The 20605-nt window shown below is 52.5% G+C and overlaps 1 protein-coding gene across 2 annotated transcripts; it reads right to left on the bottom strand.

Moving 5' to 3' along the window:
• Window positions 1-7417: 7417 nt before the first annotated feature.
• Card19 (caspase recruitment domain family member 19) lies at window positions 7418-19645 on the bottom strand. Of its 2 annotated transcripts, XM_051194311.1 has the most exons (6): window positions 19518-19645; window positions 12376-12518; window positions 9724-9877; window positions 8391-8450; window positions 8150-8221; window positions 7418-7709 (listed from the first exon to the last, which is right to left on the bottom strand). In XM_051194311.1, the coding sequence occupies exons 1-6, from the start codon at window positions 19522-19524 to the stop codon at window positions 7594-7596; spliced, it is 552 nt and encodes a 183-aa protein (XP_051050268.1). In that variant the 5' UTR covers window positions 19525-19645; the 3' UTR covers window positions 7418-7593. The 2 variants fall into 2 exon arrangements, with proteins under 2 accessions (XP_051050268.1, XP_051050269.1); XM_051194312.1 differs by lacking the exon at window positions 8391-8450.
• Between the last annotated feature and the right edge of the window lie 960 nt (window positions 19646-20605).

The following is a 20605-nucleotide window of genomic DNA, read 5'->3' as shown; positions in this document are numbered from 1 at the left end:
TCCGCTCCTGGGGCACCCTCCTCCACGCCCAGACAGCTCCACCCCTCCCTGCAGGGGCATTAGCACATTCTAGCCAGGGTATTTACCCTCTTGGGAATGCTTGGTTGAACTCTTAGCCTTCCCTTTATCTAAGGGCAGGTTTTGAGGAAAAGTTGGGCTCTAAGGCTCAACAGCCTTTTTGCACAGAGAAGTTTCAAGAGAGGCTGGCAAGATGGCTCAGTGGGAAAGTCTTACTGTACAAGCATGAACACTCAAGTTCAAATCCCTGGCACCTGTGTGTAATTCCAGGTGCAATGGTGTGTACTGGGGAGGAAGGTGAGGTGCAGGGGGAGGCCTGTTGTTCACTGGTCAGCAAGCTAAAGTAGCACCTGGCTTTAATCTCTGGCCTCTACACAGGCATGGCACACAAAGCCATGAGTGTATATTGCGCACACACACACACACACAAGTTGCAAGAATAATCCACCAGGCATTGGTGGTGCACGCCTTTAGTCCCAACACTCGGGAGGCAGAGGCAGGCAGATCTCTGTAAATTTGAGGCCAGCCTGGCCTACAGCGCTAGTTCCAGGACAGCCTCCAAAACAATACATAGAAACCCTGTCTCAAAAAAAAAAAAAAAAAAAAAAAAAAAAACGAAAGAGAGAGAGGGAGGGAGTGAAAGAGGGAAGAAGGAAGGAAGGAAGAATAGTCAGAGCTCTGTCACACACTGGAAGTCTTACCAGGCATATTCTGTGCTGTTCTGCAGCCTGCACTGCTGGCCTCCTCAGGATTTGAGAGGAATACAGGAGCCTGGGCCCAGCTGCTGCATAATCAGAGATTGGAATGTGCTAGCCTCCGGAGTACAAGGCAACACTCTGCACTTAGACGGCCCAGTGTTGGGATGCCAAGTACTAGAAACCGCTGGCCTCCCCGGCACTGCACATCAGCCTGATGCACCTCGGTACCAGGGGTTGCAGGGCTGGAAGGCGGCATGCACCTGGCTGCCCCAGCGTTTGTTAACTGGCAGCTCTGAGGCTGTCTCTGGCTGTGCTGTACTGGGGAAAGGCAGCTTGTGCGAGCCTGCAAATAGCCATGTTCTTGTCTCTAGTAGTCACCCGTGGCCTCGATGGGGTCACATGTGCTGTCTGCTCACTCTAGCACTCACTGATGCTGGCCCACCTTGTGCTGGCGCTGAGACACATCAGTACTGACTGCCGGATACCTCCCCTGTGGCATCCAGCACTGCCCATAGTCAGCAGGGACCCTCTCCTTGGGAGATGGCCTGTGAGTCTCTTACCTAGCAGTTTTCCCCACCCAGCAGAAGCTGGCTCCCAGGCCCTCCTCCCCTCTCTTCTCACTGTACCTCCCAGCCCCATGCCCCCATCTGTCTCACTTCCCTCACACTGATTGGCCCTGTGCTCTGAGGCACAAGACCTGGCCCACACCTGACCCCTCCAGGCACTCTCTAAGCATCCTTCCCAGTTCAGAGAGAGAGGGACCGGGGCTTCCCTCAAACCCCCACTTCCTATCGACACTCACTTATATGAACAGTAAACCCTTCTAGAAACTGAGATCCTAACACGTTCCAGAAGCCCCTGCAACCTTGGGTGCTGCTGATCAGTCAGGTACCCAAAGTGATGGATGAGAGAAAGCACCTATGGGTGAAATGGTCAGGTCCCTTTTAAATACTCCAGGAAAAACAGTTATGACGCGTGCTTGTAATTCTACTCGGGAAGTGAAAGCAGGAAGATCAGAAGTCTGAGGTTATATCCTCAGCTACTTAGTAAGTCTGAGGTTAGCTTGGGCTACAGGAAACCCTGTCTAAAAAAAAAAGACCAGGGGATATCTGGGTGCAGGGGCTACATGTCTTTAGTCACAATTACTCGGAGAAGCTGAGGCGCAAGGCAAGAGGGTTGATTGAGCCTAGGACTTAAACTCAGAACTGTGGGGCACACCAGCAAAGGGCTGCTGGGTGTAGACAGCAGAGTGCTGTGCAGATGGCCTGGCTCTGACCAGACCTGGCTTGGGTCCATACTTCCTGGCACTGTCCCTAGCGAGCCCTCCAGCATGTGGACTGGCCAGCAGCCACCTATGTGCCCCGACTCTGCAGTCAGTTGTTGACCAACACATGGTTTAGTTCCTTCTTCATCAAAAGAGGAAACCCCCAGATGGGTCTAAGGGGCTCTGAAGTGGCTTCACCGAGACTAGGCTGTTAGCCGAGCCAGGCTCCCTGGCCAGGATGGCTCGGAGTGGGAATGTAGCTCTCTCCACCATAGACCTGTGCTCAGAGCTGACCTTTGACCACCTTGATGCCCACGGAGAGAAGAGGACCCCTCACAGCCTGATGTGTGTGTGTCCCTGTCCCCCAGCCCCATCCCTTGGTGTGTACTTCCTGTTGCCCATAGCTCTGTCCTCAGGCAAGTCCCTCACACCCTGCCACCTGCCCCCACCAGCACTTAACCTGATACAGTAGCACCCAGAGAGCAAGAGTTCTGCCTGCGGGTCTCCTGAGGGTCAGGGGGCTCTGCCGGAGCTGGGGGAATGGGTATGCCCAGTTCTGTGTTTTTTACTCTACCTGTGTGTGTGACTCTGCGTGTGTGCATGCATGCATGCACACTTGTGAGTGCACACGTGCATATGTATGGAGGTCAGAGGTCAACATCGGGTGTCTTCTTGAACCACTCTCCTTATTTTTTGAAACAGTTCCTCAGTGATCTCGGGACTCACTGATTCCTTTAGACTGACTGGTTAGCAAGACTCCACCTCCTCGGCGCTGGAATCTCAGGCACACATGGCCATGTCAAGCTTTGCATAGGGACTGGGTCCTCATGCTTGCACAGCTGACCTCCTCCCCAGCCCACTTGCTTCTCTTGATGGAGCCTCAGTCTGGTCCAACCCTCCACCCACCATTGCCCTCCAAAGCCAGTGACAAATGTCAGCTGTGTCTAGGCATTGCTAGGTTTACAGCTGTTGCCACAGTGTTTTTTGTCCTTACCGGGTGTCCTTTAAGAACCTCTGTGGACCATGGGGCTGGTGCCTGTTCGCACAAGCTGAGGTGGCCCTGGGTAGCTGGACTACAGGTGTCTTTTCTCCAACACCTGTCACACTCACCTACCCCCATGTCCAATTTCCCAGAAACCTTCTCCTCCCTCCTGATTTCTTTGGGGACATAATTCTGTTTTCCTGCATCTCTGCTTTCATGCCTTTCTGTTGTTCCTTCCAGAATACTTAATTTTGGGGAAACACTGACTCTGGTACCACTGATCTGGGAGGGGCTGCGGGAAGGACCCTAGCTGCTCTCTCCTGCCCTGGGTGCATCACCCAGTCTCAGACCAGAGTGACCCTCCATCACACCCAGGCAGTCCACTACAAAGTGGGATGTGAGGGAGCTTGAAACACAACCTCGTCCGTTGTTGCCTTCACAAACACCCCTTGGTGCCCTGGACCCTCAGCAAGATAGTACCAGAATCAGGATTTGTTGCCAGGTTAAGGCCGGACAGTGGTGACACACACCGTTGATCCCACTACTTAGGAGGCAGAGACAGGCAGATCTTTGTGAGTTCAAGGCCAACCTAGGCCTTGTCTCAAAATACCAGGACAAGAACAAAAACAAAGCAAACAAACAAAAAACAACCACACACACACACAAAAAAAAAAAATGCAAAAAACCAACCTTGGGAAAAGGGGGCCCTACACCCTACAGTGATTTAAGCTGTGCCTCCCTGAGCCACATCATGCATACCCTCCTGTTGTCTAACTGGGGCCCCAGTCTCTCACCCACCATATAGGTGAGAGACAGAATTGAGCAGTGACGGGACAGAACAGTGTCCCTCGGCGTTCCATCTCCCTGAGTGCCCTTCAGGTGCTAAAGTCAGTGGAAAGACAACAGGCATATCTGTCCCAGATCCTCATCTGGTCTAGAGAGGGTAAATGCCCAGGACCCACCCAAGTGAGCCATGGTCTGTGGCTGATTGGACTTGTGACTAGGGGACCTTGGCAGGGCCGCACAAGCCATCTGCAAAGGGGAGATGGCCTAGCCCACAAGTACTGACCCAGCAGGAATTATATATAAGGACAACACACAACAGCAGAGTCAGCGCATCCCCAAACCATCAACTTGGGTTGTGTAAGATACAGATGCATTTCTGGGCTGGGACCTGCTCATGTGTCCCTGTGTTCCCGATGGCCTGTGCTTAGCTTGCTCAGCTCTTCATCACATCACTCCACTCTTTTCCAGGACGCCCTCAACTGGCCCCTTCATCTCAGACTCCTTGAGTTGGGAGGGTTCCTTCATTCTCCACACTAGCCCCTTCCCTTCTGGGAACACCACCCAAGGAGCAGATCCTGTTTTCACTTGAGTGTCCAAGACAACCTAGAGGAGTCAGTGACATCCTACCCAGGACCCGAAGGATATGTCAGAGGATAGGTGACAAGGGGCACCCACAGAGAGTGGCTTATCCTTTATCTAGAGCTGTAGTGTGCTGGCACGTGACCTCAACTGTCCTGTGTTGCAAAGGGCATCAGTGAGTGAGTGGCCAGTTGTAGCCCTTGGTCCTTGTGGACTTAACTCATTCCAGGTCACAAGCACCAGGTAACAAGATGGCTGGGAGGAAGGGCAGAGTCCAGTGGGGATACTGAGGTCCAGGCAGGGAGTTCCTGTTCTCTCTCCTCCACAGGATACAGCTTAAGGGAGAAACAGCCTGGCAGAAGGCAGCAGCTGAAATCCAGGATGCTGAAAACCTCAGGCACAGGCTTTGAGTCCAGCTATGGAATGGGGCTCAGGTGGCTAGGACACTCTTGGAGGGACACTCAGACAGCCTGTGTCCAGGGGTTGTCAGGCTAAGGGCCTCAGGGTAGGCCCTTAGAAGGTCATGGGTAGAAGGAGATAGCCAGCAATACTGGGGGACTGAGCAGGCCTATGCTAGGGTATCGCCCTCCTGTACAGCCAGAGGACCGGTGCTCACAGGTTTGTGAGGCATCTATAAGCAAAGACATCAGCAGCGGAGTCAGATGGGGACCAGGCCCAGGCCCAGCCCAGACACCATTCCCAGCCTTTGGCTGACAGAGCTAGGATTTCAATGCCGCTTTAGACCCTCCTTCACTTTCTAGGACCTGTCCACACAATTGACACAAGTGTAAGTCACCTTTACTGTGTCATGTATCCGGCAACCTTCCAACAAAGTGATCAGTTCATCCAACACTCTCTGGCCGTGATTCTTTCTTCTTTTTTCGCCAAGACAGGGTTTCTCTGTGTAGCTTTGGAGCCTGTCCCGGCACTCACTCTGTAGACTAGGCTGGCCTTGAACTCACAGAGAACCTCCTGCCTCTGCCTCCCAAATGCTGGGATTAAAGGCATGCACCACCACCCGGCCTGGCTGTGATTCCTTAGCAGGGGATTTGTTCATGGGGCCATGCTCCTAAATGGGTGCTCAGAGCAGGGTTCCTGTGTTACAGGGGTGCAAACTGAGGCTTGGACACTAGTGAGTACATTTCCTGCTCCTGCAGCTCTGAGGTAGGGCAGCGAGATGCTGACTGGGCACTGTCTTCACAAAGCTGCACATTCTCACTGGGCAGTGTGTCTTGGAAGATGGGAAGGCACTAAAGAAACAGCCTTCCTTCACCTTTGCTGGGAGTTCTCCAACAGAGCATGTGCACTATGCCTGCAAGACACCAGCCTAAGGGCCTAAGTCAGCAGTCAGCAGGGTAGGGACCAGGGCCCTCTTTGTGTTTGCTGACCTCACTTGCTCTGTGAGCTCGAGACTTGAAAGGAGCCTCTCCCTAGGGCCGTGCCCACCTCATCTCACGTTTAGGTCATCTCAGCCTGAGCCTGCCTGGGTAACTTCCAAAACAGCAAAGTGTGTGACTCCGGGGAACTCAGTGGAAAACAGTCTCATGATGACTCTGTGTGTTTGAGGAAACGTTGTTTCCTCAAAAAAGCCTGGTTGGGAGGAACTGGTTGTGGAAACACTCAAGGACAAGCCCATCACGCACCCTGACCCAGGCCCATTAGGTACCCTGACTCACATCCTGTGTCCAGCGTCTTGTATGTGTATGAGTGCAAATGGACCTGTGTATCTGCACATACAACACATGCATGGATGAATATGTATATGTACACAGCATGAGTATGTATGTACATTCAGAGTATTGTGCATATGTATGTAAGTCTGTGTGTATGTTGCTGTACAGGGCTATCTTCTGAGCCAAATTGCCACCATCTTCAAGTGGTTTAAATGAGCCTGCTCACAAAAGATCAGCTGGGCTTGTGGACTGTTGACTTCCCTCACAGAAGGAAGGGAGGGGTGGGAAGAGTCATGGAACCCACCCCTGAGTATGCAGCCACCCCCCCAAACAGATGTATGTAATTCTGCCTAATTGCATGTGGCCTCAATGGGCTGGGTGTGGCTGGAGACCAGCGCCGAGGACCTCAACTTACCCTGACTTTTTTCATCTCCAAAGGCTCTAGAAGTTTCTATGAACCACTTGTTTCAGTGACAAGGATTGTTTTTCCTATAGTGTCACACACAGCTGAGGCCTGGTCTGCAGCCATGCCCAGCCCACCCTATCCATCCCCACACTTGATATTGGCTAAGATCTGAGCTCAAGGGTCCAGCTCCATTAGGATTTACTTTCCAGGGCATGGTGGCTGAACAGGGCGTGCAGATGAGACTCGGTGGTTGGACACTGACCATCGGGCAGAGAGCAGGGACCATGAGGAGGGTAGGACCATGAGGCCTCCTTAGTTGCAGGTAAGGACAGGGTGGGCTGAGCTCACGCCTGACCTACTGCCCACATCCCTTTTCCTTGCAACGCCAATGGCTCACTTCCTTAAAAGTGAGGATAAAGGTCCACACTTTCTCAGGCTTCGAGGGAAATGGTGTTTCTGAGTGCTGGCTCTCCTGACCACGTCACTAACTGCTGCCCAACCACTAGTGGGTAGGCCTGAGACTCAGTGAGCAACAGGGAGAGACTTCCATTCTCCCCACACTGGCCTGTGGGCTGGATAGTAAGGCCAGGAGGTGGGGCCGCCAGAGGCGTCCAGGCAGGAAGAACCAGGAAGGCTAAGATGCAGCAAGGGAGGGAGGGGACTGTGCAGGGGCGCAGGTGGCAAAGGGGAGGGGACTGTGCAGGGGCGCAGGTGGCAAAGGGGAGTGGGGGTGTGGCGAATCTGAAGAAGAGGGTTGTCTGAAGAGAGTGGTGGGTGTGAGGGGAGGGTGGTGTGGGGCATCTCCAGTGTGTGGATGGGGGGGAAAGGGCACAATGGTAGGAATCTGATGGACGAGAGATGGTGGGGGGAGCTGGAAGAGGCACCAGGCCAAGGCTAGACTCAAGGCCAGGAGCATCTGGGCCAGACCTAGGTAAACAGCCACGGTTAGAACATTAACCCTCGAATACACACATTCACACACACTCAAGAAGAGGACATGAGACAGGTAGAGACGGTTGGAACATTTAATATCAAGCACCTTGTAGAGCGAAGGTGCTTGTGTTCTCATAGAAATTATAAATAATGAAAAATAAGTATTTAGAAAACAAAGTGCGGACCCCACAGTGGGCGGCCAGGGGGTTCTTTGGTTAAGTAGCAGTTAAGGCCCAGGGGCGGGTCTGGGTCTGTCAGAACCCTCCGAGGTCATCTGCCAGGAAGGCCAACAGGTAGCGGCTAACATGCCGGTCAATGATGACGGGCGAGAAGGCAAGGATGCGACGGGTCCCAGGCAGCACTTTGGGGTCTAGAAGACAACGGGGAGACGTGACCATCCAAGGACCAGCCATGAAGAGGAACTCAGTTCTGAGAGCTGGAGCAGGCTGGACACTGGCCCTGTCCCTACCTCCCACTCACACATGGTCTTGCTTTGAGGTTGAAAGATCAGAACGGGGTATGACCCCAGAGCCTATTAGCTCCTGCCTGGGAGCAAGCCCACAGCTGGCCCTATCCCCACAGCCTTCTCCAATGACAGACTCAGGCATCCCGGGACAGAGGAAATAGAGAAGGCGGGGCTAATTGCAAGCTGCAGGCCTGGGTGGGTTTAGGCTTGTAAGGCCTGTGATACCACAGGTGGGAAGACCAAGCCTCACAGGAGATGACTCTAAGACACAGCAGGACTCTCTGCTGGCTGCCCACTACAGTTCCCAGGGTCTTCTTAGGGCACTGGGGGCAGTCTGCACTCACCTGAAGGGCAGCAGTACAGGAGGAGGGCCAGGCCCGCTGCTAGGCCTAGGCCTGCCAGGAAGCTCATGGGTCCTGGGGAGAAAGGAGTGTGAGGGGCCTGTAGCTGTTGGTGAGCACTACAGGGGGCCTGTCCCCCAACAGAGAGCCAGCACTAGAACCCGATGTGGGATGGAGAAGCCCCGGGGACGCAGACAGAGCCCTGAGGGAAAGGGAAAGAGAGAGGAGGTGGCGGGGGCGTTACCGCTAGCACTCAGCTCACGGCTCTCGCTGCCCCAGTCCAGCTCTCTGCAATCTGAGTTTTCTGGAAACAAAATTATAGAGCACGGTTAGAAGAGGGCTGAGCTCAGGGTGGGACTGTCCCCCAGGGAGACCCAAGGCCATGCCCCTGCCTCCTGAAGGTGCCGGGCTCACACATGTTTCTTCATGGCCACTGTGCTGGGTACCCTGGGCAGGCCCAGTTGGTCACAGAGTGAAGTCAGCTCTCTAGAGAACACTGCACAAATGTGGGGTTCCTTTGGTCCAGTTTCTGGGACATCTCAAGTGTGGAGTGGCCAGGGTGTCGTTTGCCACAAGTCATCAAATGCAGGACAAACACCACTATCAAGAGCCAACTGCTAGCGTTGTAGAGGCTGCCAACCCAGGTGCAGAGGGCCAGGGCTTTCCCCTAGACTTCCCCATGGGTTAGCAGGCCGGTGACATGCCACACGGACACTGGGGTACCTACGGACCATGGAAGCTTCATTTCCAACAGGGATGTGGCTTGGATCCCCCTGGGTTCTAAAGGGCCCAGAGAAGCAGTCTCTGTAGAGATGGGGGAGAAAGCCTGTTCACTCTGTCCTCAACTGTCCATATTGTGCCATGTGAGGTCTGGGATCAGAGACACCAGCCCAGAGTCCCAGCTGAGAGCATCGGCAGAGTCACCCATCCATCTGGAGCCGTAGAACCTCCTCCCAGGTCCCTAAGCATTGAACCTTAGAATTGAGCCGCCACTCTGGCCTTACTGTGAACTTCCAGACCTCAGCGGCGCCAGTGACCCCAGGACTCTGGAACCTACATATCACCTAGGGCTCTGAGATCACACTGTCTCTCACCAACCACCCACACCTACACCTAAGGATGCCCCACATGAGCAGACGGGTGGATACAGAAAGTAGACGACACAGCCTGGGGTCTCCCGTGGGCTTGGTAAGTCCCCACTGGGATGGCCAAGGGGCAGCATGAGGCTGTGAGAATGAAGATGCTATGAACTGAGAAATGAAGACACAGCCACGGTAAACAGGGCGGGGGGGGGGAGGGGGCAGACGGGATACACGGGGGTACTCGCTTCTTCATGAAAACTGGCACGGGGGAAGGAAAGGACAGAGAGGGAGAAGGAAAGAGGGAGACGGACTGAGATGCCAGCCTGTGCTATTCTCCCTCCCTGGGTGGTCTCTGAGGAGGGGCCAGGGAGGGAAGTGATGCCCAGGCTGCTGCAGACTCAGATCCAATCCCCCAGGACCTCCATGCTGCCAGCAGGTGGCGCCCTCCCTGGTGAGTGTGGAGTACTGCAGGCAGGGGTATGGGGCAGGACTTACGAATTGTGTAGCGGCTGGGCAGGCGGCTGTGCAGGGGCTGGGCATGGATGTACAACGCTCGGTAAAATTCCTGACAATGCAGCTCCCCACGCTGCTGTAGGTGGCTCAGGAGGTCACAGAGCCGCACACGCAGGGACGCCTTGGGGTTCCGGAACTGTGGGCAGAAGGAAGGGTGGGCTGGGGGGGGAACAGCTGTGAGGTGATGCACTCAGGACCCTAGCCCCAGTGCCGTAGACCTCAGAACCCTCACAACCCCTCACACCACCCAACACTGGAGCTGTTAGATGCCGACTAAGTCTTGGTTAATACTTGTGTCTCCAGGGCAACAGGCTGGGAGAGGTCACCAAGGAAGCAGGGTGTGGGGGACATCACCCTAAGTAATGACACTTAGTGCAGTTCCTCCCATGCAGCCTCAGTGAGTCAGTTTTTGTAAAAGAAAGAATCCCACGTAGTGGGGTGGTGACAGAGAACGGATGATAGCATACGTGATAGTTTTCATTACTTTTCAGTCTGTAGGAACATGATGTCTAGTATTTCAAAAGCCAGTTGAGAAAAGAACAGTTTCTTCTGATGCCGTTGTGAAGAACAGTGGACAGACCACTTGGCACTGAGTCCAGACCCAGGAGGTTGCTGGCTGGTGCTGCCCCCTGGTGGCTACAGCTGAAAACTGACCAGCGATAACAGGATCCTGGAGGGTCTGTGAAAAGGGACTTCCTTCTGCCTTTAGGGTATAAACATCTGAAGTTTATGCACTAGACTTCTTATTACAACAATGAGACAACTTTGAGGCCGTCACATTTTAAAGCACACTGTGTGCCTCACACTGTGTTGAGTTGACTCTGCTTCTGTCCCGCCCAATTTTGCGGGCTCTGAGATAACCCTCCCAGGAAGGGAGTCATCTGTGGTTACCCAGAAGGGTGACCAGGAGCAGGGTAGACCTCAAAGGTCTAGGGGGTCTCTGTCACTCACTGTCCTATCTGGTTCCTCCAATCTTGGTGACACTGCCGGGGACATGTGCTGAAACTTGGGGAGGGCCAGGCCCAACTCTCACCCTTTGTCTGGGAACCTGGGGCTTGTCAGGGTCCCCCTCTCAGGCCTGGAGAAATTAGGCAGGGTTAAGCCCTGTGACACACAGCCCAGGGACTGCATCTGAAATACCATCTCTGGCAGAACTGTTAGAGTGCCTGGAGCTGTGAGGCCTCTCAGGTCTCAGTAGTCCCCTCTGTAAAATGGGGTGTTGACTTCAGCTATTTGTAGGGCCATGGGTAAGAACCAGGAATGGTCCAGAGAGTGTGCTTGGCAGTTGTTCACCTAGCTCAGTGGACCAGGCCATTAGAACGCTTGCTTCACAGCCTCCCTCAAGCCCACAGAGCAGGCGGACCAAGCTTGGCTACGGGTTAGGGTCAGCCTCCATCGCCCTCCTATTACAGGCAAACACGGTGAAGAAGGAAGAGGGAAACGCAGTGAGTCTTCACTTACTTTACCCCCTGGAAAAGCCACTGTGTGGTTCCAGGTACAAGCACATCCAGACTTCTGGTGTGTGTGTGTGTGTGTGTGTGTGTGTGTGTGTGTGAGTGTGTCTGTGTGTCTGCATGTTTACATGTGTGTGGGGTGTATGTGTCTGTGCTATAGTGTGAGTGTGCGTGTGTGCGTGTGTGTGTGTGTGTGTGTGTGTGTGTGTGTGTGTGTCTATATGGAGGTGTTCCCACCCAGGTGGATGCATGCAAAGGCCAGGGATTGACATCTGGACAGTTTTCCCAATGGCTCTGCACCTTACTTTTTTGAGGCAGTCTCTCACTGAACCTGGAGTTGACCATTCTGGCTAACCCGGTTGGCCAGCAAGCCCCTTGGATCTACAGTCTCTATGTCGCTGGGGTTACAGGTTTAGGGTCCAAACTCAAGTCCTCATGTCCTCACAGAAAGTACTTTACCCACGGAGCCATATGCCCAATTCCAGGTCCAGACTTCTGACCCCTCCTTCCTCTGCCATCCTTCTATTCTTACGTCATTGTGTGCTGTCATGTGTGGGAGCTAATTTTATGTTGACTTGACACAGGCTAGAGTCATCTGAGAGGAGGGAACCCAACTGAAAAAATACCTCCATAAGATTGGGCTGTAGAGCATTGATGGGGGAAGGCCCTGCCCACAGCGGGTGGTGCCATCCTTGGGCTGTTGCTCCTGGGCTCTATAAGAAAGCAGGCTGAGCAAGCCATGATGAACAAACCAGTAATCAACACTCCTCCATGGCCTCTGCATCAGCTCCTGCCTCCTCCAGGTTTCTGCCCTGTTTGGGTTCCTGTCCTGACTTCCTTCAGTTACAGACTATGGATTTGGAAACATAAGCAAAGATAACCTTTCCTCCCCAATTTGATTTTGGTTGTGGTGTTTTATCATAGCAGCAGTAACTCTAAGACACTGTGTATCACCTCCTGCAAACCTTCTCATAATTCTGGAAGGGGCCAGCAGCCACAAGAACATTTGAAGAAACTGAGGCATAAAGATCTGATGATCTGAGACCTCAGATCATATGGATCTGCCCAAGTCCAGGTGTGAATCCCATTCCTGAGAAGACAACTCAGGGCCTATGCCAGCTTCTAAGCTCTGAGAGGGGTGACACCCAAGAGGTCCCCGGCCCCACTCACCCCTCCGTACCTTTTCGGCCTCCTTGTTGGTAAGGATTTGTGGGTAGTATCGGTTCAGCTGGAGGATGATCCTGTCCACTTGCTGCTCGCTCAGGCGACCCTGGTCTGTCAGGAAAGGTGTGTCCTGTACCAGCCGGTCACAGTAGGTCTGATCTGGAACACAGGTGGATAGCGTGAGCCAGCACAGCCTCAAGAGGGATCAAACATGGCATCCCTGGTGCTGACCACAGGAGGCCCACACCTGCTGGAAGGACAGCAGACTCTCTGGAGGGGGCATCTACACTTTTCATGTTAAACACATTTCAACCAGGGAAGTTGTCATCTACAAACTTTACGTTCAAGAACAATCCCATAATGTTTTCAGTGAGTTTACATTTTTGTGTTGGGTTACTCTTACAGCTATGCTCATTCACATCAGACACATGTGGCCCACAGGAAACAGGCTGGAGACACTTGATTATAAACAGAAACCAAACCAGAGCAGGAGTGGCTGAATTAGTGTTAGACAAAACAGACTTTAAGTCAAAACTGCTACAAGAGACTTAAAAAAAAAAAAAAACCAGCATATGTGAATATAAGGTTAATTCATCAGGAATATGTAACAACTATAAACAAATATGCACCCAAGTATCCAAGCCCCAAATGAGGAGATATAGGTGGGACAGAAGGGAGAAACAGACAGCTCTATAATATTTAAAGATGTTAATATACCACTTTAAAAACAGACTGGACAACCAGATAAAAGATCAATAATGATATGGAAGAATTGAGCAACACTCTAAACTGAACCTAAAATCATATACAAAACACACTACCCAGTAATAGAAAAGCCACACTTTCCCCAAGTGAACATGGAACATACTCCAGAACACAAAACATGAAGATCCTCAGCCACAAATAAGTCTCAATATATTTAAAAGCATTTAAATCAAAGGCTCTTTTGGGACCAAGTGACATGAAGCTAGAGATCGATACACCAGAGTTCACAAAGCTGTAGGAATTAAACAACTAATGCTATGGTTCTCAACCTTCCTAACACTGTGACCCTTTTAATAGTTCCTCATGTTATGGTAACCCCTAACCATAAAATTACTTTCATTGCTACTTCATAATTGTAATTTCGCTACTCTCATGAATTGTAATATGAACATCCATGTTTTCTGGTGGTCTTAGGTGACCCCTGTGAAAGGATTGTTGGAACCCTGAAGTGATCACCACCCACAGGTTGAGAACCACTGAACTAACAGGTCAAAACGAAACCACAAAATAAATGGAAAGTAACCTTGAGTGGAATGAGAGAGAAACACGCTAAAACCTAAGGGATGGAGCAAGCATGCCTCTGAGAGGGACACACAACAGCCAGAAATGCACACCTCTTAAAAAGAGAGCTTGGGTCAGGGGTGGCACACGCTGTACTCCTGCCACTCTGGAGGGAGAAACAGGTGGGTGTCTATGGGTCTGAGGGTACCTTGATCTATGTAGAGTCTGGGCTAGCTGGAGTTACATAGCACATAGTACATAGTGCATAGTGAAGCTTGTCTCAAAAACCTAAAAAAAAGCTAAAGTTAATGTCCTAACATTACACCCCACCAACTTAAAAAAAAAAATAAAAAAAAATTGGAAAGGCAGCTAAATTGGAAAGGAAGGGACTAAAACAACTAGACAAGCCAAACACAAAGCTAACAGAAAGAAGGGGGTTGCACAGATTAAAGATAGCCTCGAGAAGTAAACATTTATAAAAGAAAAATCAACAAACCCCAAGTTTGACACAACTGGGTGGTGGTGCACCCCTTTAATCCCAGCGCTTGGGAGGCAGGGGCAGGGGCAGAGGTAGGGGCAGGGGCAGGGGCAGGGGCAGAGGCAGGGGCAGGGCTGTTACACAGAGAAACCCTGTGTTGGGAGATGTCATTCTGTATATGTTTCTCATACTGGTTACTGAATAAAGCACTGTTGGCCAATAGGAAAGGAAGATAGGAGGGACTAGGAGACAAGGAGGAAGAGAAAGTAGGAAGGAGGAGTCAACATGGAGAATCTGGAGAGAACAGAACTGCTAGCCGCCTCTCGCTGGTAAGACCACGTGGAAATACATAGAAATGGGTTAATACTTAAGACAGAGCTAGCCGATAAGAAAGTAGTAACTGGCCAACAGTATAATATCAAATACAGAGTCTCTGTGTGTTAATTGGGGCTGGCACGGCGGCGGGACAAGAGTGGCGGCTGGAGGAAAAACTGTACTTCTTACAACCCTGTCTTGAAAAACCAGAAATAAATAAATAGACTGACAAAAATGACTCAAATTACTAGCATTAGAAATGACAACAGGGTGGCCAAGTGTGGCAATGTACAACTGTAGTTTTAGCATTCAGAATGCTGAGGCAGGGGGTTGTAAATTCTAGACAAGTGTAGGCTACATAATATGAGATCAAAAAACAAAAACAAATAAACAAAAAGAGGCCAGTAAGAAGATGGTTCCGTCAGGCTTGGAGCTGTGAGTGTGGGGACTTGAGTTAAATTCCTCTGAACTCACACAAACCCAGGAGTATCGGCATATTCCTGCAATTCCAGCACTGAGAAGATTAAGACAGGTAGATCCCTAGAGCTCGTTAGACAGGGAGTCTAGCTGAACTGGTGAACTCTAAGGCCCATGCCTCAAAACTATGGTGGGGGCAGGGGAATCCCCAGCAGCTCATGGGCCACTAACCTGGCATACAAAGCAGTGAGCGATTAAAGAGAGACCCCGTGTCAAACAAGGCAGAAGGTGAGGACCAACACCCGAGGCTGTCCTCTGACTTCCAAATGTGTGCTATCGATGTGCTCACCCTCACACACAGTCGCAAGATAGGTGTGGAAAGATGAGCTAGGCTGAGATAGGAGGACCCCAACTTCAAGGTCTGTTTGGGCAACTTGGTGAGGCGTGCCCCATGTCAAAATAAAAGTGTTAAAGATACACTTCCAGGGTATCTTTCCAAGCATGTACAAGGTCCTGGGTTTGGTCCTCAGTATGGCAAAGCATAAATAAACTAGTGACATGGAAAGATGTGGAGGAGCCTAAGACACATTACTATGGGAAGAGCTTTCTGAAAAAGCCCCATACCTTATGGCTCTGATTACACCACACTGCAGAAAAGGCAATACCAAGGAGACAATAAAATTGGGGGGTTGCCAGGCATGAGGAGGGAGGGATGAGTAAGCAGGGCACAGGGGAGTGTTAGGCAGTGAAACTATTCTGTATGATGGCATAATGCATTTGTCAAAGCCCACCGAATGTCCAATACCAGGAGAGAATGCTAAAGCAGATTCTGGGCTTCACCTAGTGATGACTTGACAGGGAATGGTAATGATAGGAGGGAAGTCCATTCCTCAGTCTCTGCGCTATCTGCTCAATCTTCAGTCAGCTGTCCCCAAAATAAAGCCCAGAGCCAGGCAGCATACACCCAGGCAGTATGCACCCAGTCAGTACATACCTGCAGTCTTAGTTACTGAAGAGGCTATGGCCGCCTGGACACAAAAGAGACTTTGACTCAAAATAAATTAAATAAGTAAAGTTTATTAAGAAAGCTTATTCAGAATTTCCATTGTTGATGTTTATATAAGAGCTGGGGCAGGAGGGGGAGTCATGGAAGGCAGAGCAACTCTTGAGTTGGAATAGATTACTTGAGGGGTCCAAAGGATCCTCCTGAGTCACAGAAATGTCTAGATGCTGCCTGGTTTATGCTTACACAGCTGCAGGGATTTATCAGAATGTATCAGACTGTTCTTTAAAAGCAAATGCAACTCAGTGGTTAAGAGCACATGCTACTCTTGGAGAAAACATGGTGTCTCACAATGGTCTATAACTCCAGATCCAAAGGATCTGATGGCTCTTCTGACCTTTTTGGCACCAGGCACATATGTGGTAGACATACGTGCATGTTTGCAAAATATTTGTAGACAGAAAGTAAATCTAAAAGCAAGTGTATCTGCTTGCAATTGGATTAGAACTCTATAAAGTAGGATGACTTTTTACAAAACAGGGTCACCAAGCCGGACAAGGTAAGCCGTGTCCCTGGCTTTATCCCTGGGTATGGGATCAACAGACCACCTTTCTCATACCTCTGTCCTCCTGCTATTTCCTCCAGGTGGGTCTGTCTTCTGTCTCCCGCATACTTACATCCCAGATGGTGGCTTTGGGGGATTCTTCCTTATCCAGGTAGGCACAGCCTATCAGCATGCCCACTCTATGCCAGGAACTTGGGGGTGACTTCTAGGCATTCACAGTGTAACAGTAGGGGCTGCATTCACCAAGGACCCCATAAAAACACATCCTTGGCCCAGGAGCCTGTTCTCTGAGACCAGGGGTAGGGCTGTCCTGGATGACAGCCACAGTTCTCCCAAGGCCCACACTTTGGTTCATCAGCCATCCCATCCCTGTCTGAAGCCATCAGCACCACTCCAGCATGGCAGCTGGGGACTGGGAATATTGGCCGAGCCCCTGATAACCTGTGTAGAAGACAGATTTATCAACAGCCCATAAGGCACCCAGTGACTTGTCACATTACCAGGTGCATTAAGTGGCTGGCTCAGTGCCTGCAGCATCTATTAAAGAATTCAGATGAGCACAGAACCAACTCACAAAACAATCCACAGATGGGATATTTTGTGCTTCTACTTTCACCTACTATAACCTCCATCCTCCCAACAACTCAGCAACTGCCCCCCTTTCAGTCTGGAGGTACCATAACCATGCTGGGGCTGCCTGTAGACACTCATAGTTCATTCTGTCATTAACTGTCACTGTGAATTCAGGGGTCTGCCCTCTTGTCTCCACATTGTGCCGATGTGTACAGACAAGGCTGCACACACAGTAGGCACTCACTAAAGAGTTCTAGAATGAGTGGACTCCAGTCCAAGGTCCAAAGGCGAGGTGTGCTGGTAGACAGTAACCAATGCCTCATAGAGGCCTCCTCCCACCCTGAAGGCTGCTAGCCAAGATGCCCTCTGCGGCCCACAAGGAGGCATGAGTCACAGGAGCCCTGAGTCACCTGCCATGGGTGGCCCAGCCCATGGGCTGGAGCCAGCAGCTCTAGAGCAAGGCACTTCCTGTGGCTCTTGTAAGCTATGCATGCAACCACATACAAGCAGCCACTGGGTACCACAGAGACTCAGGCAAGGCTTTGCTTGGATACCAGGCCCTTGTAAACAAGGCCAGGAATGCCTTTACTAGATAAAAGAAGATGGATCACTCTGTGCAGGATCCATCGGCCTTGGCCTGTATTTTCCCCTCCCTGCCAGCTGGTACCAGGAGCATGGCCTGTCACCTTATCCTGATCTTCTGCAGCTCAGACCTAAGTCCTCATTCTGGCACTTGGGATCCTAAAGCAGCTGGCCCCATCTGCCCTTCCCCTCCCCCTTAGAGGTCCCAAAGCCTTCTTGTCTGCAGTTTACAACTATAGAGTCAGAGCCAGGCAGTAGACTGAGAAAATCTGGTTGATTCATGCCCAGCTTATTTAGCCCCCTTCTAAGAACTCACCAATCACTCTCCTGGGGTCTATAACTTGGGCATCAACTCCCCCCTGAATCTCTCCCAGAAGCTCTTGTCATCACTCTACAGGATACTACCTGTTCTACGAAAACACAACTCTCAGTGTTCTATAGCATCAATACACACATTCTCTCTCTCTCTCTCTCTCTCTCTCTCTCTCTCTCTCTCTCTCTCTCACACACACACACACACACACACACACGAGGGGGGCCGCAGCAAAGACTAATTTGTATGGCAGACCCCCCAGCTGGTGCACTAGGCGCTGAGCCAAAATCAAGGGCCCCAGGGCTGCCCGTCCAACTCTCTCAGGCTTCTGATCTTCAGCCTCCATCTCCCACCAGAAAAAGGAAGGGCGGTGAGGTGTCAAAAAGCCAGCAAGTAGACGGCAGACAGAAAAGAGTGTCATTGCCACAGTCAGGGCTGGCTGTGACCTCTTGGCTAACGCCCACCCCCCTGTTCTCCAGGAGGTGGGGTGCCTCATTTTCCACTGGTCTCCTGTCTTTGCAGTGGCCCTTGGAGACAACACAGGTGAGATCTGCAAAATCAGGGCAGGGCGGGGCGGGGCCTCGCATGAATGCTGAGATCAGGGCCCCCCATGCTGCTCCTACCACTGACCAGCAGAGTGGTCTGGGGGTCCCCTACCCAACCTGGGATTTTATCTCCCTATCCCTACACAGGCACAACATTCCTTATGTTCCCACGCAGACATTCTAACCAAGAGAGCATATTAGAGACTCAAGCAGGGTTCTACACATAGGTAGTGCTCAGAAATTGCAGCTCCAAACAAGAAGGGCCTGGAGGGATGGCAAAGGAGAGTGGTAGCTGGGGTTCTGCCAGTGTGTTTTGGAAGTCAACAGGTCCCAGCTCCTAAGGTCTTATTTTTGTGCACCACCAATGCACACTCCAGTTTAGAGACCCTTGGGTACTTCTGGGACTACCCTGACTCCCTGGACCATCCCAGGTGACCTCTGCCACATGAAGCATGAGAGTGAGACTCCAGGAAACCAAGTGTGGCATCTGGGAACCACCACATTCCCTGGGCTCTCTGCTAGAGGGGGTCCCTCGCTGACTCATCCTAATAGCATTCTTTTCCGGGGAAAACTCAGCACAGCAACGTCACTGTATCCGGCCGGGATCAGAAATAAAGTGGGTGAGTCCCCAGAGCAAAGGCTTGAGCTGGGGTTACCAAGCCTAGGGAACAGGGATCCAGTTGCTGGCTACAGTAAGGGATGTGGCTAGAGCCTCGCAGGCCTCAGAGCAAGCGGGAAGCAGGGGTCTCACTGGCGCCACAAGCTGCTCAGGAGCGCAGCTCTGGTCCCGCCTCCGTGAGGGTAAGTGCAGTCGCTGCTCCCGAGTCTCTGCAGAGCACCACTTCCCTCTCTCAGATCCAACCCGCCCCGGGACACCGCCCTGCTCCGCAGGTGCAGCCGGTGCACTGTGGGCGCTCACCTGCTACTCTGCTTCCTCGACCCGCGATGGCCCCCCACTCCGCACCCGACAACCCCGGCGCCCCTGGCCCGCCGCGCAGAGCCCGGGACGCCCCGCCGCCGCGCGCCGCTATGCCCGCGTCCTCGGTGCCAGCTAACGCCAAGGTCACTGGGCTCCCGCCGCCCGCCTGGCCCTGCGCCCACCTGTCATGGCGGAGGACACGGCGCCGCCCCGCGGTCCTCGGCTGTCCGCCGCCCAGCCCGACGGCTCCGGTGACCGTCGCCGCAGGCTGGGCCCTAAGCCCCGCCTCTTCCCTCTATGCCCCGCCCAGCGACGGAGACAACGTCTCCAGCCCCAAGCCCCTCCCTCAAGCCAGCCACGCCCCCTCTCCGTACCAAGCTCTGGGGCTGCGTCAGCAGCGGGCGGGGCTGGAGCACTAAACACGGGCCACAAGTATAAACCACGCCCCTCGCCGAACCCCGCCCCCTGTCATCCCAGGCTCAGGCTTTCCCGCGAGCTCTAAACTGCGCGCCTCGGTGAGCCCCGCCCCTGAGGAGTTGAGGCTGTAGCGGTGCCCGGAGTCCCGCCCCCTCCAGCTTGAGTGACACGGCGGAGGAGCCCAGTACCGCCCAGGTGTCCGGACCTGCGAACTCAAGCCCCGCCCCACGCGCAGCCTCTCCAATAGCTCCTGGGGTCCGCGCCCCTTTGTTTAGGCCCCGCCCCTCCCCCGGGCCCCGGGCCGGCTGCTCTCGGAGATCAGGAGGTAGGTGTGTGCTTCTCGGTAGCTCAGTTTTCGCTGCCGCGCCCTGGCCACCCCACCCCCATCTCCCGGATGAAGAAACTGAGTCTTAAAAGAGACGTGAATTACCCAAGGCCACGTGGCCGGTGAAGGCTGGCGGAAAAGGCCGGTGGGCGTTCACTGGCACCCAGGAATTGAGACTTAACAGTGAACTTGGTGGGACATTCTTCTATCAAGTACCCTAATCACAAAAGGGGACAAGTGCCTGGCATTGCAATCTGGTTAGGGAAGTCATTTAGTCTGACCGAGCCTCAGTTTTCCTAATTATAAAATACGCGACCTCAGGCAAAGCTTTTCACCTCCGCGCTTGGTTCCCTCTGTTGTAGGTGGGCCTGGCCCTTCATCTCTGATGCTCACCACAGGAAGCCCCCAAGCCCAGCCAGGACATGGAGGTGGGGGTGGGAGAGGCAAGACCCTCACACCCTGCAGTGGTGACATGCACCAGATTTTACCTGTCTCTACTGGTGCTGCTAATGCACCACATTTTAGAGC

This window comes from Phodopus roborovskii, unplaced genomic scaffold, assembly GCF_943737965.1.
Source record: "Phodopus roborovskii unplaced genomic scaffold, PHOROB, whole genome shotgun sequence".
NCBI lineage: Eukaryota > Metazoa > Chordata > Mammalia > Rodentia > Cricetidae > Phodopus > Phodopus roborovskii.
The sequence above is the reverse complement of the archived record's forward strand: the minus strand, read 5'-3'. Positions and strand labels throughout refer to the sequence as shown.